Source organism: Macaca thibetana, chromosome 17 (genome assembly GCF_024542745.1).
Source record: "Macaca thibetana thibetana isolate TM-01 chromosome 17, ASM2454274v1, whole genome shotgun sequence".
NCBI lineage: Eukaryota > Metazoa > Chordata > Mammalia > Primates > Cercopithecidae > Macaca > Macaca thibetana.
Window position 1 is genome coordinate 77,859,030 of NC_065594.1, and position 16,281 is coordinate 77,875,310.

Here is a 16,281-nt window from a genome sequence, read left to right on the forward strand (position 1 = left end):
GGGATTACAAGCATGAGCCATCGGGCCCAGCCATGATTTTTTAAAAATACAAAATAACAGAAGCCTGTTTGCTACACATTTACAAAGTAAATGCTACAATTAACTGATGGGTTGGGGAAGGGGTGATGTATCTTTTAGAATGATTTTTCCTCTAATAAGTGATACATTTTGTTCGATATATTGGCTAAAACTTGCTGAATAGAATATAAATGATTCCAGCCTTGGAAAGACAATGTATATGACAATAATTTCCTTTTTTTTTCTTTTTGTCACTCACCAATACTACAATCATTTCATGACCCTTTTAATACTCTTTTTAGTTGGAAGACTAATTTGACAGTTCTACATGCAGCTTTAAATGTAGTTCTAGTCAAAGTACAACCTCCTATGGTCCTTAATGATTTTGCTGTTTGTTAATATTAATGCTTGAAAACTAACATGAATCTTTATTTCCTCCCAATACTTTGGTTACAGGTTTGCTATGCTAAGGAGTTAAAGGAAGGCTTTGTGGAGTACACCGAACAGGTTGTCAAACTGATGGTCCCTTTACTGAAGTTTTATTTCCACGATGATATCCTATAACCTTTGAATACAAAACGTGTAGATTTAGTAAAGTTGTTTCTTGGAGTATTAGACAGTGTTCACTGAAGTAGACATCACCATGATTGTATTTGCACTAACTGTGCTTCAGGGTGATAAACTCGGTCCTCTGCGTGTGCCTTTGTTTCCACTTGTGCCAAAACATGAAAAAGAAAATGTCACCTATCCTCTGTTTGTCAGCTTTCTGTGGCCCACTTAAGGATTTAAGGATAAATAATTAGCAAATGATTAGAATTATATATAGTTGCTACTTTCCCCAAATATCTTTTGGTAAACATTAAGAAAATAAGAGTTTTATTTTAAAAGATGGTGTCTCACTCTGTCACCTAGGCTGGAGTGCAGTGGCGTGATCAGGACTCACTGAAACCACAACCTCCCAAGTAGCTGGGACCTACGTGCACAACACCATGCCCAGCTATATTTTTATTATTATTTTGTAGAGATAAGGTCTCCCTGTGTTGCCCAGGCTGGTCTCAAACTCCTAGGCTCAAGCAATCCTCCTGCCTTGGCCCCACAAAGTTACGGGATTAAAGGCGTGAGCCACTGTGCCTGGCAAAGACCTGTCTTAATAGATTAGAGAACCAGCGATAGATAGTCAACTTTCTGTAGCAGTGAGAATCCTCCATTTCCAATGTGGATAGCACCTTTGGGGGAAACGTCGCTTGGTACATCTGCATTCTCTTTTGAGACAGAGTCTCACTCTGTTGCCCAGGCTGGAGTGCAGTGGCACGATCTCAGCTCACTGCAACCGCCACCTCCCAAGTTCAAGTGATTCTTCTGCCTCAGCCTCCTGAGTAGCTGGGATCACAGATATGTGCTACCATGCCCAGCTAACTTTTGTTTTTTGTTTTGTTTGTTTGTTTTTTGTTTTTAGTAGAGACGGGTTTTCACCACGTTGGTCAGGCAGGTCTCGAACTCCTGACCTCAGGTGATCCACCCTCATCTGCATTCCAATATCCTTCTTAACATAATAGTAGTCGTAATTAATATTTTCTGGTACATTTTTATGTCTTTACACACAAGAGAATGTTAGAGCCCAGACAGAAACCCCGATCTCGCTGACGTCAAAGCCCCGTTGTCATCATTCCTCTTACGATATCCTATAGTGGTGTCCTTTACAGAAGACAGCTTTTACCCCACAAAGACTTACTTCCCAGGATGCCAGAGGACAAAGTGAAATTGCATTTAAGAGGAAGTTATCAAGACCTTATTTTGTAAATGAGATTAGATAGGGAAAGACAATTTAATCTTTATTGAAAACTGAAAAGGCCAGCATAGGAAGAGGTCCTCGGTAGTTTTTTTCAGGGAAATGCTTCAGTTGCATTTATTAGAAACATACTACCTGAGGTTTTGAGGTGGGTACACCTTGAGGCATGCTAATGGTCATGGGTCCTTTCATAGTCATTTTTGTATTTTGGTTTACATTTGAGCAGTAGGCAGCCCTTCACTGCTGCTGGACTTATTCCTGCCACTATTATAGGTGACAGGAGACGGGAGGTATGTCTTTTCTATTTTTATACATGCTTTATATTTAACACAAGCTCTTGGATATCTTAGATAAACAGAAGTTGCCTAGCACTCCTATTAATGCATTGAACCCTTTAACATTTAAGTGAAATAATAAACAGTCTTTTGAGGTTCCTTAACAATGAAACGTGTTCGAGTGGCAGCAGCAGAATCCATGCCTCTTCTCCTGGAGTGTGCAAGAGTCCGTGGTCCTGAGTATCTCACACAGATGTGGCATTTTATGTGTGATGCTCTAATTAAGGCCATTGGTACAGAACCAGATTCAGACGTCCTCTCAGAAATAATGCATTCTTTTGCAAAGGTGAATATTTTTCTCTTAAAAAATATGTATAAGGTAGTATGTTCATTTATTAGTCTTGCTAAAAGTTTAAAAAAAATTTTTTTTGAGACAGAGTATTACTCTGTTACCCAGGCTGGAGTACAGTGGCACAGTCGCAGCTCACTTGAACCTTCGCCTCCTGGGTTCAAGCAATTCTCATGCGTCATCCTTCCAAGTAGTCGGGATTACAGGGATGTGCCACCACACCTGCTACTTTTCGTATTTTTGGTAGATGTTCCCCAGGCTGGTCTCGATCTCCTGGCCTCAGGTGATCCTCCTTGGCCTCCCAGAGTGCTGGGATTACAGGTGTAGGCCAGCTAAATAAATTTGTATATGCTGTAGTGTATGATTTTTTTAAAAATAAAAATGTTAAATTTTTTGTTTTAATATTTTGGTATTATTATGTTTCTTTTAAAGAGGGTAAATTTGCCTTGGAAGGGCAGTATAGGTAGAGGGAATGATACAGACAACGGCACGAAAGCATGCATTCTTTGGAAAAAGAGAAGAAATTCTGAATAGTATTTTAGTCTTGTACTTAATAATCCAACTACAGAAGCTTGGGTATCATCTCTAGTTTCTGTTCTTTCTACTTTCCTCAGTTCCTCTCTGTTTTTTTTTCATTGCCCCATCTCTTTCTCATGCCGTTGAAATAGCCCTCTTGGTCTGCTCCAGATCTCTCCTTTCTTTTGCTCTCAGTTCGTTCTGCTTTCCTCAAGCACTGCCTTGCTCTTCATTGAGTCACTTCCTTTCTCATACAGTGTCATCCCATTTTGCACACCTGTAGTTGGCTCCAATCTTGATTGAAGATTTACAATTTCTCAGCATCTTTATGTATCCTTATTTACACTCTTGTAATTCAGAATTCCTTCTGTTTTTCCGAAGAAAGCATGCTTCCATACCTTTGCCTATATTATTTCTTCTACCTCTAATACCCTTCCTTCAGTGTTCTTGTATGTTGTGTGTACCGAGTATGGATATAGCGGTTGTGTTCCTTAGGAGCTGGTGTGTGTGTATGCATGTGTGTGTTCCATCTTTGAATCGTCAGTACCTGGCATGATGCCTGGCACCTAGGTGTGCTCAGTAATGTTTAAAAGAAAATGTTTTTTCTAACTCCAATCTCTACAATGCTGTCATTCTAACAAATACAAGCTAAGCATATTTAAATAACTAATCTTTCAGGATCTGAACTGTGTTCATTTTTCCGTATGATTCTTAGTGAAGTTTAACTTTAGACTTTCAACACCCCTAATCTTATGGATTGTTTTCTTTTCTCAACCTCATTAGTGCATTGAAGTAATGGGAGATGGATGCCTTAATAATGAACACTTTGAAGAACTAGGAGGTATATTGAAAGCAAAGCTTGAAGAACATTTTAAAAATCAAGAATTACGACAAGGTAAGTTTTACATGCTTTTATTTCTGAATACAAACCTTGACCATTTTGGTGATCATTTAAAAACATTTATTTGGGTGTGTTTTAGTTAAAAGACAAGATGAAGACTATGATGAACAGGTCGAAGAGTCACTACAAGATGAGGTAAATTTTTCCCTTTGGAACTTACTTCCATGACCACTTGCATCTGAAATACTTGTAAATGCCTCAGTTTCTGATTTATGTGACTTGTCATTCTGATGTAATTATCAGTCTTCAGCAGAGGAATTGGATATATTTCCCCTCTTAATTTATGAATGAGTAATCTGAAATTAAACTGATATGTCTTTTGGTGCTATGTGCATTTTGTTGTAATACCTCACTCAGCAAAACACCTTGAGGTTTTCCTAGTTCATTTACATACTGCTCACAACAACCATTTGTATTTTGTGGTGCTTTCACTGTTTTAAAGATGAGTAACCTAAAATTCCAGTGTGAAATGATTGCCCAGAGTCACACTATTGACCGGCTGGGGCCTTTTTCACCAGGTTACTTAGTTCTCTCATCAAACCACCTAGGACTGTCAAGCATACTTCATTGTGTGTTTAGAGTCCAGCATCTCATCTGTGGCCGCTTGGTGGGCCAGTGCTACCATGTAGGTAGTACCAGCTTCCTGAAGGTGCCCACATGCTTGTAGGCCCAAATTGCCACTAACAGCAAGACCCCATTCTCCCCACCATCCACCCCGAAATGAGGATTATTCTGCTGAAAACAAAGTAAAAATAGTAAAAACACCTTCATTTCAGAATGTAGAAATTAGAGATAATTTTTCAACCCATCTATTTTAATTATGTTCTGAGGAAAATCTTTGCAGTAAATACAGTTCTTGCCACACACCTTTGTCTTTCCAAGTAAGACTGGCCTTTGATTAGTAAGAGACATGATAACCCACCCTTGACTTCAGTCTCTAGACTCTTGATTTACCCTTAATTCAGGAATGAGAAATTGATTTTCTGCATTTTTTAAGGTTTTTATAAATGTTACTATTGATAGAAAATACACTTTTTAATCCATATGGGTGTGTGTGTGTGTGTGTGTGTGTTTTTTTCTAGGATGATAATGATGTTTATATTCTGACCAAAGTGTCAGATATTTTACATTCAATATTCAGTAGCTACAAAGAAAAGGTATTACCATGGTTTGAACAGCTGCTTCCGTTAATTGTCAACCTCATTGTAAGTGTTACCTTTCTTAGTAGTTGTTTTGGATAGTTAACCTAGAATTGTTTTCATTGCAGCATAAAATCTAATGCTTGAAGTTAAAATGGGTCTCAGAAATGATTGTTTCCATTGTACATCTTTGATTTTATCAAGTTGACTGCATTACCCTGGATATTTTCTCCTTCATTGTATGCTTGAAGATTCCTACCTTAGTTTTCCATAGGCCAATTCAGTTCTAACACATCTGAAAGACATACAAGTGATTTTTTTTTATTATTTCAGATTATATATGCCCTCCTAAATTAATAAAAGGAAACAGAATGGTTACTTCTTTTTTAGTGGACCATAGATAATTCAATTATCTTTGTTATGTACTACCAGCAATCATGGATTATGGATAATGGGCTTTCATATATATATATATATATATATATATATATATATATATACACACACACACACATATTTTTTTTTTAAACCTTCTCTCACCCATATATTTGATGTTTTAAAAAATGTTTTATAGACTTTTGTTTATTTGTTTTTCTCAAGATAGAGTCTTGCTCTGTCGCCCAGGCTGGAGTGCAGTGGCGCGATCTCGGCTCACTGCAGCCTCCGACTTCTGGGTTCAAGCACTTCTCCTGCCTCCACCTCCCGAGTAGCTGCGATTACAGGCGCACGCCACCACGCCCAGCGAATTTTTTGTATTTTTAGTAGAGATGGGGTTTCACCATGTTGACCAGGCTGGTCTCCAACTCCTGACCTCGTGATCCACCCGCCTTGGCCTCCCGAAGTGCTAGGATTATAGGCATGAGCCACTGCTCCCAGCTCTAGACTTCCTATTTTAAAGCAGTTTTAGATGTACAACCAAATTGAACAGGAGGTACAGAGATTTCCCACGTGCCTGTGCCCCCATGCATGTATGGCCTCAGCACCATTAACACCCCCCATCATGGTAGTAGATACATGTGTTTCCATTTATGGGCCTACATCAACACATCATATAATGGCCTATTCAGTTTTTTGGGGGTTTTTTTTTTGTATCTTTAGTTGTGTTTTTTTGTTGGTTTTTAGTAGAGACGGGGTTTCATCATATCGGCCAGACGGGTCTCAAACTCCTGACCTTGTGATCCGCCCGCCTTGGCCTCCCAAAGTGCTGGGATTACAGGCGTGAGCCACCGCACCCAGCCATGTATTGGGTTTTTTAAAAATATATTATAAATTAGCAGCTGTCATCAGATGTTTGGAATTTTTCTTTTTGGCTTTCAATTTTGCATTTTATTATATTAAGTAGTACATTACATTTTTAAAAAGATTCAGGCACACATGACTTAGCCTGTTGAATAAATGCTATATGTTAAGATCTTTGCAGCTTTTATTATTATTGTATTTTTTTAATGTAGCATTACCATTGTCTTTTTTACAAAGTAGATTTATATACAATGCTGCCACCGTCAGTTCTTCTGTGTGATAGTGTCAGATTGTAGAGTTCTGTAACAAATCACACATGTCTTTGAAACCTTAATTTTATTAAATCTGTGTATTTGATTGAATATCATTGGTCACAAGAAGTGGTTGTTACTATGTTTTCTTTTTTCTTTTGCCTATATCAGGAATATCAATGTAAGCAGATAGTCTATAGTGAATATTTCTTTACATTCTTTGTGTACACCAGTATTTGAAGCTTAAAAGAGAATTTCTTTTGTAGTGTCCACATAGACCATGGCCAGACAGACAATGGGGATTATGCATCTTTGATGATGTCATAGAACACTGTAGTCCAGCCTCATTTAAATATGCAGAATATTTCCTAAGACCAATGCTCCAATATGTATGTGACAACAGCCCAGAAGTCAGGCAAGCAGCTGCATATGGCCTGGGAGTCATGGCACAGTATGGTGGAGATAATTATCGCCCTTTTTGTACAGGTACCTTTGCTTATTCAGTTACGTGCATTCCAGACATCCTGTGTATCCCTACTTTACTCTTTACCACACTCCCAAACATTATTTGCCTATTTCTGCTGTAGTCTGTTTTCAAACATCTCATCTGTAGCATTTAGGATTTTAGATGATAAAAAGATATGATTTATTCTCATAGAAATAGAATCAAAGGCATCCCCTGCCCCCAGCCTTCCGGGGTGCATTTCTCTTTGCGTTTTGGTGATATACAATCGCCTTAGAATAGGAATTTTTTTTTTTTTTTTAATTGAGACGGAGTCTTGCTCTGTCATCCAGCCTGGAGTGCAGTGGCGCAATCTCGGCTCACTGCAACCTCTGCCTCCCGGGTTCCAGCTGTTCTCCTGCTTCAGCCTCCTGAGTAGCTGGGACTACAGGCACCCGCCACCACAGCTGGCTAATTTTTTGTGTTTTTAGTAGAGACGAGGTTTCACCGTGTTAGCCAGGATGGTCTTGATCTCCTGACCTTGTGATCGGCCCACCTCAGCCTCCCAAAGTGCTGGAATTAGAGGCATGAGCCACCATGCCTGGCAGAATAGGACTTTTAAAACTTATTGGGGATTATAGTTAAGCAGCTTTTAAAGCTGAAGTACCCTCGCGTGATGTGGTGAGTACTATAAATCTGGAGGCCACTAATCTCTCTGGGTCTCTAAGTTAGTAGAGGACTAGTGCTCCTGTCCGTGCTGTGGCAGTCCCCCCTGTTACCATTCTGTAATGACATAGCCAAGAAGACAACACTTCCCATACATTTTAACATTTCTTTACCATAATCAATATCTGGACCAAAAACAAAAATATGTATATTCATTTGCATGAAAATGAGATTTTAGCTGAACTTCTTTGAAATGCTTATTTTAGAAGCACTTCCCCTGCTGGTAAGAGTTATTCAGTCTGCGGATTCTAAGACCAAAGAAAATGTCAATGCTACAGAAAACTGCATCTCAGCAGTAGGGAAAATCATGAAGTTCAAGCCTGACTGTGTAAATGTTGAAGAGGTCCTTCCACACTGGTTGTCTTGGCTTCCACTACATGAAGATAAAGAAGAAGCTGTTCAGACTTTCAATTATCTGTGTGACCTGATTGAAAGGTAAGAAAGCAGACTGTGACCTTATTTCCTTCCCCTCCACAGTGCTTCCTGATTTTTCTTGTTTAACATCAGTCTTTTAAGGTTTAACCGATGACCTCTGCACAGTCCTCAGTTGGATAGGTTTATAACAGTGCTGTCTTTATAAGTCATATTAAGAAACCATATCACGGTTAACATTGCCCTTATAATAAGGTCTAATTTTGAGTTATTCTTTATGAAATTAGATTCAACAGATGAGGCACTTTAATTATTTATTTCTGTATTTTAAAATTTTTTTGGTAGTGACAAGGTCTTAACTGTTTTGCCCAGGCAGGTCTCAAACTCTTGGCCTCAAGATACTCTCCCACCTCAGCCTCCCAAAGTGCTGGGATTACAGGCATGAGCCACCAAACCTGGCCTAAGGGCATGTTGTTTAGTGTCTGTTTTCTAAGTCCAAGTTCCCCCCAAATATAATCAGATCTAAGCTCTGTCACTATTGATTATTATTTTTAGGTTATGAATAAATTTAAGGGCTACAACCAGTGGAGTTTGTAGCAATAGGCCAACAGGCATATTCTCCATGCTTGTTTTAAGTTCAAGTTCACATAAGAAATGGGTTTGAGTCTTCCACTGAGTACATCATTAAGGAATGTAACAGCCATCCTGCAGACTACGTGCTCCTGACCTGCTCCTGCATCTGAAATGACCAGGTCTTAATTATGCTATTTGATCATCTCCCTTGAAAACGACTACTCTGAAATTCTCTTAGTGACAAAGACTAGAATTCTTAAATTCACTGTTAGGTTTTTTTCCTGTTAAACTTGCCTGAGTTTATTTCCCAGTTTGTTCTTGAAATGTTTATATAATTTTTTTGAACTTCAGAGTTATTTTAGAAGCAATTTTGTAGTAGCAAAATAAAATTTGTGTTAAGAAACTTATTCTTAGTAATACAATACATTTTTTTAAGACATCACAAATTATTTATAAGGTATTTGGAGCATTCTGTTGTGTTTGGCCCTTAAAACAATCCTGAGAGATGAGTCCAGTATTTTTTTTTTTTTCTTATTTAGGAAGAAACTAAAGAGTTCATATGTAAGAATGGCTGGTTTTCTTAGTGAACACATAATCATATTTCTCCTTATAAATTTCACTTACTAAGGTTTTCTTCTTGTTTGTCAGTAATCATCCAATTGTTCTTGGCCCAAACAATACCAATCTGCCCAAAATATTTAGTATAATTGCGGAAGGAGAAATGCACGAGGCAATTAAACATGAAGATCCTTGTGCCAAACGTCTGGCCAATGTCGTTCGCCAAGTACAGGTAAGCTGATTTGGTTGAATTGTGAAAGGGGAGATAAAGCCTTTTTGTCTTTATATTCCTCTATGAGAAGAAACTAGAAATCTAATAGCTAAGGGAATTTTATTTTTATATTTTCATAGTCTCTTCTCTGTAAGCCTCAAATGGATTATACTTAATGTAATCCATCCATATGTTCTTATTATTTATTAGAATTAAAACCTTCAGCTTAGGACATTTTGAGCCTACCAGTTGGTGCTTAACACAAGCTTATTATGTGTAGTTTTTCTGCCTATCTGAAGAAAAAAAACTGAGATGTAATAACAACTTGGCACCTGCCAAGAAACTTTATAGATGATTTTTACTTCCTATATTCATGTGGTATATGGGTTACTTTAAGATGTTACCTGCTTTGTGTAGCTTTATCAATGCAAAAATGAAGAAACCTTACTGTAAATGAAATGAACTTTAAAAAAATGAACAGATTTCTTGCTTTTACAATGATACTCATCAAAATAAACTACCTAGGGAGAAGGTATTTTGGCATTATTACAGTCTACCTATGATGATGATTAAAATCCTTCCAAATGAGCATTTTGCCATGTCTAAGTCTCTGAACATGTTTCTTTCCCTAGACTTCTGGAGGACTGTGGACTGAGTGCATAGCACAGCTCAGTCCTGAGCAGCAGGCCGCCATTCAGGAGCTCCTGAACTCTGCGTGAAGGGCCTTAATGTCACCCACCAGAAAACTAACTCCAAATAAACGCTTACCCTTTCGTTTAGGTTTCTTTGTTTTGTTTTTGAGCAAAAGAGAGCGGTAGTGTTGTGTGTAGGCCATTCTGGAGAGCCATGAGCAGGAAGAGCAGCGCTGTGTTGCAGAATGGAGTTTCCATGGATTTCTACCAGACCAGTGAAGGAGTTCCTGGAAGCCCTGCAGTAGCACTGAAGAGTATTTTTCTATTGGTATAACCCACCCACCTGAAGGGGAAAGGGAAATCAAATTAATTTTTCTCGTTAGACATAAGGAAATTTAAGGAAAAACAGCTTTAAGAACAGTTACTCAGCGTAGATGTGTGTTCACACAGATTGCTCTGCACTCAGTGTTCATTGTTAATTGGAGTGTGAGTCTTTCTGTAGGGTAGAAAGAAGCCTACTACCCAGCAAACCACTAGACCCAAAAGTTGAAAAAAACTGATGACAGACAACAAGCATGAAGATGGCATATTTGATGTCACTTTGGTTCTTTTTCCCAGAAGGCTTATACAGTGACTCAGTCGGGAAGCTTTCCAGCTTCCAGCCCTTGAATGTGAAGTGTCATTGGCATGTCTGGCAGTAGTCTCTTATTCACTCCTCAATAAACAACATTGAATACAAAAGAGGCTTGTGTAAAAACTCAGTACTGTCTGGCTTGGATTCATTTCATGTTTTTACTATAAGAATGATCTAATATTTTTTTAAAGTAATAGCTATCAGTAATAGCTGAGTGTTTTTTCCCCTAATATTTTCCTTGTGCAGTTCAGTCTTAAGCATCGAGTTTTTACCATCTTCCACTGTAAGCTAAGTTATGATACCTATTCCATTCACAATTGGTGTTCTTTTTAAGGTTTGCAAATTTCAGCCAATTTTGTAGCTAGGATTGTTCTGATTAGCTCAAAAAGATTTGGCTTAGTGTTTTCATTGCAAATTATAATTGCTGTAGAGCCACACACAACTTTTGAACTTATAAGTATTATGGCTAAAGTTATTTGCTGAAAATTTCAGTAAAATGTGTGAATGTTTCTTTATGTATTAACCTCATAGCAGTAAATGACTTACTGTTGTTTAATTTTTCTAAGGCATCTTAATAGACTTCTGTTGAAAACTTCAGTGTTAACATTTTTATAGTTTGTACTAAATTTAACCGTGATATAAAAATGAATTTTATGCATAGATCAGAATTTTAAATTAAAGGTTTTTTCTTTAAATGATTTGTATTACTTTATTAAAACTAAATCTGAAATGGAATAGAAAATAGAATGGATTACATACAGATGGTTTACTTGTTAGCAGATGCCCTTCAAATATATTTTCCGTTTGCAGCACAACACCATTGCCTGGAGGCTTCCAAATCTAGCAAAACAAAATATTAAATGACTTCACTTGCGCAGTCCTTGGTTTCAGTGGATGGATACCTGTGGGCTCTTGTAATGTGTGTGGTAATATTTGGAGCTTTATAGCCTGTATTCCTTGGGAGAAAAAGATGGGAATTGGAGTAAAAAATGTGTCAAGACAACCCATTTCTGCTTTCTTATGTAGCATCTGCAAAGCCGATTCATGTACTGATGCCAGTCAGCTAGAGCAATGTAGGTTTTTTAAATTTAAATTATGACTACACTTTATTACTACACTTTCAGAAAAGAAACATGTTGAAAACATGGCATACGTGCAGGAGTTGAAATGACAGTGTGGTCAGAGGATGTGTTTGGGAGAAGCTAGTGTTTGCTGGGCACCGCGCTAAGTGCTTTGGGAGCAAGAACTTCCTACCTTCCAGTTTAAACACTAGTGGTATTGTCAGCCGCTCACACCTGAGATGGACTTAGAGCAAGGTTCTAAGAGCTCTGAAAGAAGTGCTCTGTTCGATGCAGACTGGCAACATCCTCCTTGATAAAAGCAGAAAAGCAAAGAGGTAATTGTAGTTGAATCAAGTTAATAGGGAAGGTTGGTAGTAAATGCTGTTAGTGTGACATGATTCTGAAATCCAGAGCTCAGAACTAACTGCAAGATGTACCATGAACTAACAATTCTTTGAAAGGACTTGGAGAAGCATTTTTAATACCTCATTCTGTCTATGCAAGATGAAAATTCGTGGAGTTTTTTTCTTGACTTTTGTACCAAATTTAGGGGTCTTGATGTCAGCAAGTGATATATATTGTTTATAAATGCAAGCTGTTTCTGGAGGGAAAAAAATGTGTGTGGCTCTTAGATTTTCTGGGAATTTTGTAACAAGTACACGCACAAGTGTTAGAATCTTTCGCATAACTCAATTTGGAGTATTTTTTAAATGCTGTATCTTTAAAGAAAAGTAAAATTGTCTTAAAGCTAATTTGACACTTCTGTAATCAGAGGCAACCTTATAATTCTGGAGTTATAGTTTGACAGAACCATCAGTAAAGACATAACCAAATAAATGGTCTTGGTGCACCTGGTCTGATGATAAAAAAGGGGGGAGCTTACTTACAATCTTGCAAGCATTATATTTTTATAATCTAATCTTTTGAGTGGGTGCCTGTTTAAGCAACTTGAAAGGCTCAGGAGCTAGGTAAATGTTTTACTTAATTGCTTCATTCTGCCTAGGAGTATTGTTGCATCAGTTTTCTGTGTTGCACAGAAATCACCTTGCGGGCCGGGGTCAATGGCTCACACCTGTAATCCCAGCACTTTGGGAGGCCAAGGCAGGTGGATCACCTGAGGTCAGGAGTTGGAGACCAGCCTGGCCAACATGGTGAAACCCCATCTCTACTAAAAATACAAAAAGTAGCTTGGTGTGGTGGCAGGTGCCTGTAATCCCAGCTACTCGGGAGGCTGAGGCAGGAGAATCACTTGAACCCGGGAGGCGTGCAGTGAGCCAAGATTGTGCCACTGCACTCCAGCCTGGGCAACTGGGTGAGACTCCCATCTCAAATAAAAATTAAAAAAAAAAAAAAAAGGAAATTACTTTGCTTCTCTTAACCTTCTTTGCCACAAAAGATTAACAGCCAAAACCTGCCATGTTTGCTATTCCTAAGCAGATTTTCTTTCTCAGCCCTAAAAGTATGAGTACCACTATATTAGAAGAAGAAAATGAATGACCCGCAATGTATGCACATCACACTTGGGAGGAAGCTTGGATATTTACTTCCAGCACTTGGAACTTCTGAAGGGTGATGCTGGGGAGTAGGGGTTAATTCTAACAACATCCTACCCTAGACTTGCACCCTTTTTCCCCACACAGCTGTAATCCTTCCAGTGTATGCCAGGACAACATTTGGGCTGATTATTTCTATGTATTTATTATATTTGAATGGATGAATACAAACATTTTAAAGATAAATTGTAGCTAAATTACTCACTTCTCAAAATGAATCCAGAAGTGGTACAATAATTTTTTGGTAAAACATTACAAAATTTTTTTTTCTAAATTCCATTAAGGCAGCAGAGTATAATTCTGAAATGTGTTCTTTCATAATTCGGATCTTTCATTGTGTATTTCCTCTTGATCTATCATTTCTGTCCTCTTGACTAGCATTCAGATTGTAATGGAAACCAGAATAGTGCCACTTGCTATGAATCAGAAATTTGTTCCCCTGTTTCCTTAGAAGTTTTGTAACACATGGGTAGAAAATGTAAGAGTTTGGATCAGCCCGACAACTTGCTCCTGTGATCTTTTTTTTTTTTTTTTTTTTTTTTTTTTTTGAGACGGAGTCTCGCTCTGCTGCCCAGGCTGGAGTGCAGTGGCCGGATCTCAGCTCACTGCAAGCTCCGCCTCCCGGGTTCACGCCATTCTCCTGCCTCAGCCTCCGGAGTAGTTGGGACTACAGGCGCCCGCCACCGCGCCCGGCTAGTTTTTTGTATTTTTTAGTAGAGACGGGGTTTCACCGTGTTAGCCAGGATGGTCTCGATCTCCTGACCTCGTGATCCGCCCGTCTCGGCCTCCCAAAGTGCTGGGATTACAGGCTTGAGCCACCGCGCCCGGCCTGCTCCTGTGATCTTAAGGTACACCTTAAAAGATCATGGTGCTATGTGCTTATGACCAGAGGTTGGCAAATGTGTTCTCTGAGTTCGAGATAGTAAATATTTTAGCGCTCATCACCAAACAGTATGTGTTTGCGAGCCATAGGGTCTCACAAACCACTTAGCCATTGCATAGCCGTTGCAGTACGAAAGCAGCCGTGGACCATAGTAAACAAATGGGTTTGGCTATATCCCAGTGAAACTTGACGAAGACAGGCTAGCCATAGCTGTTGAACTCTGAATAAAATCACTGCGTCGGTTAAAAAATCCCAGTCTGCCATGTACTCAGCTTACCTAAACGCTGTATGCCTTAGTTTCCTTCTCTGTAAAATGGGAACAATAATAGTACATACCTTATAGAGTATTGAAACGGATTTAGAAGCCAGGCACATTAAGCATGGGCTGTCAGAATTACACCTCAGTTCTATTAATACTTCCAGATAATTTAGGCAAACTTTTTTTTTTTGAGATGGAGTCTCCCTCTGTTGCCAGGCTGGAGTGCAGTGGCACGATCTCCGATCACTGCAACCTCCACCTCCCAGGTTCAAGTGATTCTTGTGCCACAGCTTCCTGAGTAGCTGGGACTACAGGTGTGAGCCACCATGTCCAGCTAATTTTTGTATTTTTCATAGAGACAGGGTTTCACCATGTTGGCGAAAATGGTCTCTGTCTCTTGACCTCGTGATCTGCCTCCCTCGGCCCCCTAAAGTGATGTGATTACAGGTGTGAGCCAGGGCACCCGGCCGCAAGCTTTTTTTTTTTTTTTTCAAATTCTCTAATCAGCCTTGGCATTGGGAGGAAGCCTAGAAAGTTGTGGAAAATACCGGGAAACTTTGCAAAGTCAGTGAAGTTGTACCATAAATGTGGTGTGTGTGGACTATTTTGCTTTCTTGACACTGTGATTGTGGTGTTTGAAGATGCCTGATCTGCATAAGACATGGCCCTAAATGCACCCATTGCCTCATCTGGAGCTCCACCCTAAAAAGCAGCAGTCTGTCCCTGTTTGGAGAAGACATTCAGACAGTTTGCTGCAAGAGCTGGTTTGTTCAGTACACTGAACTGTAGGTCACCAGGGACTTTTGCCCCCATGCTGACATGGATCTGGCATCTGTAGGATGAGATCACTGTCGAGGCCATTGTACAGGAGTAGACAGCTGGAAGGCTTTGCCCCCTGGGTCACACTTCCTGCCTGGCTGTGGCCCCTTGCGGGAGCTCCTTAATCTCTTATGTAAAACAAAGTTAACAGCTACCACACAGGGTTGTTGTAAGGCTTAATATATGTATAAGCACCTAGAGCAGTGCCTAGCATTGTAGATTTGCTATTATGAGTACACATGCTGAAGAGATGGAAGTACATTTGGATAGCATTTCTTGTTCTTAGTGTCAACCTAAAAGAGGATCCCTAAGAAGAAAAGATGTTTATTTGGGAGTAGAGCATTGCAATGGGAATGTGCATGCCATCATAGGTGATGAGTATATTCAGGAAGAAAAAGGTTTTTGTGGGGTTTTTTTGGTTTTGTTTACTTTTGTGATGACAGAGTGTTCCTATGTTACCCAGACTGCTCTTGAACTCCTGGGCTTAAGTAGTCTTCCTGCTTCAGCTTCCCAAAGTGCTGAGATTACAGGCGAGAAGAGAAAGGTTTATAAAGGAAGAAATGAGGATTACATCATTGTTTTGAGATAATTATCCCTGACTGCACAGGTCAGTAACAAGGGTGATGTCAGTCCAAGGTTGACAAACAGTTGGATGTGTGTGCTTGCAGAAGTATTTTTTGTGAGACTGCAATGGCCTTTGTGCAAAGTCATGATTTTTGTGATCTTTGTCATGCATACAAATATGAGAACCCTCTCTTTATGACCTTCTCCAGCCGTTTGTCTTGGTGTTCTTAACATTAGTGATTCCTTTTTTTTTTTTTTTTTTTTTTTTTTTTTTTGAGGAGTCTTGCTCTGTCACCCAGCCTGGAGTGCAGTGGCGCGATCTTGGCTCACTGCAACCCACACCTCCCGGGTTCAAGCGATTCTCCTGCCCCAGCCTCCTGAGTAGCTGGGATTACAGACATGTACCGCCATGTCTGGCTGATTTTTGTATTTTTAGTAGAGATGGGGCTTCACTATGATGGCCAGGCTGATCTTGAACTTCCAACCTCAGGTGATCCACCCACCTCGGCCTCCCAAA

At 39.3% G+C, this 16,281-nt stretch overlaps 2 protein-coding genes across 3 annotated transcripts in view; both read left to right on the forward strand.

Annotated features, from left to right (window-relative positions):
- The window catches only part of IPO5 (importin 5), a 68,704-nt gene extending 57,384 nt beyond the window's left edge, over positions 1 to 11,320 (forward strand). For both annotated transcript variants that reach the window (XM_050765962.1, XM_050765963.1), the window contains 9 exons: positions 475 to 571; positions 2,256 to 2,428; positions 3,731 to 3,842; positions 3,928 to 3,983; positions 4,931 to 5,053; positions 6,744 to 6,963; positions 7,852 to 8,080; positions 9,239 to 9,380; positions 9,992 to 11,320. In XM_050765962.1, the coding sequence (XP_050621919.1) occupies positions 475 to 571; positions 2,256 to 2,428; positions 3,731 to 3,842; positions 3,928 to 3,983; positions 4,931 to 5,053; positions 6,744 to 6,963; positions 7,852 to 8,080; positions 9,239 to 9,380; positions 9,992 to 10,078 (1,239 nt within the window). In that variant the 3' untranslated portion in view covers positions 10,079 to 11,320. The remainder of the gene's footprint in view (positions 1 to 474; positions 572 to 2,255; positions 2,429 to 3,730; positions 3,843 to 3,927; positions 3,984 to 4,930; positions 5,054 to 6,743; positions 6,964 to 7,851; positions 8,081 to 9,238; positions 9,381 to 9,991) is intronic.
- Positions 1 to 16,281, forward strand: part of FARP1 (FERM, ARH/RhoGEF and pleckstrin domain protein 1) — a 461,133-nt gene that overhangs the window by 35,572 nt on the left and 409,280 nt on the right. The gene's annotated exons all lie outside the window — the stretch shown is intronic.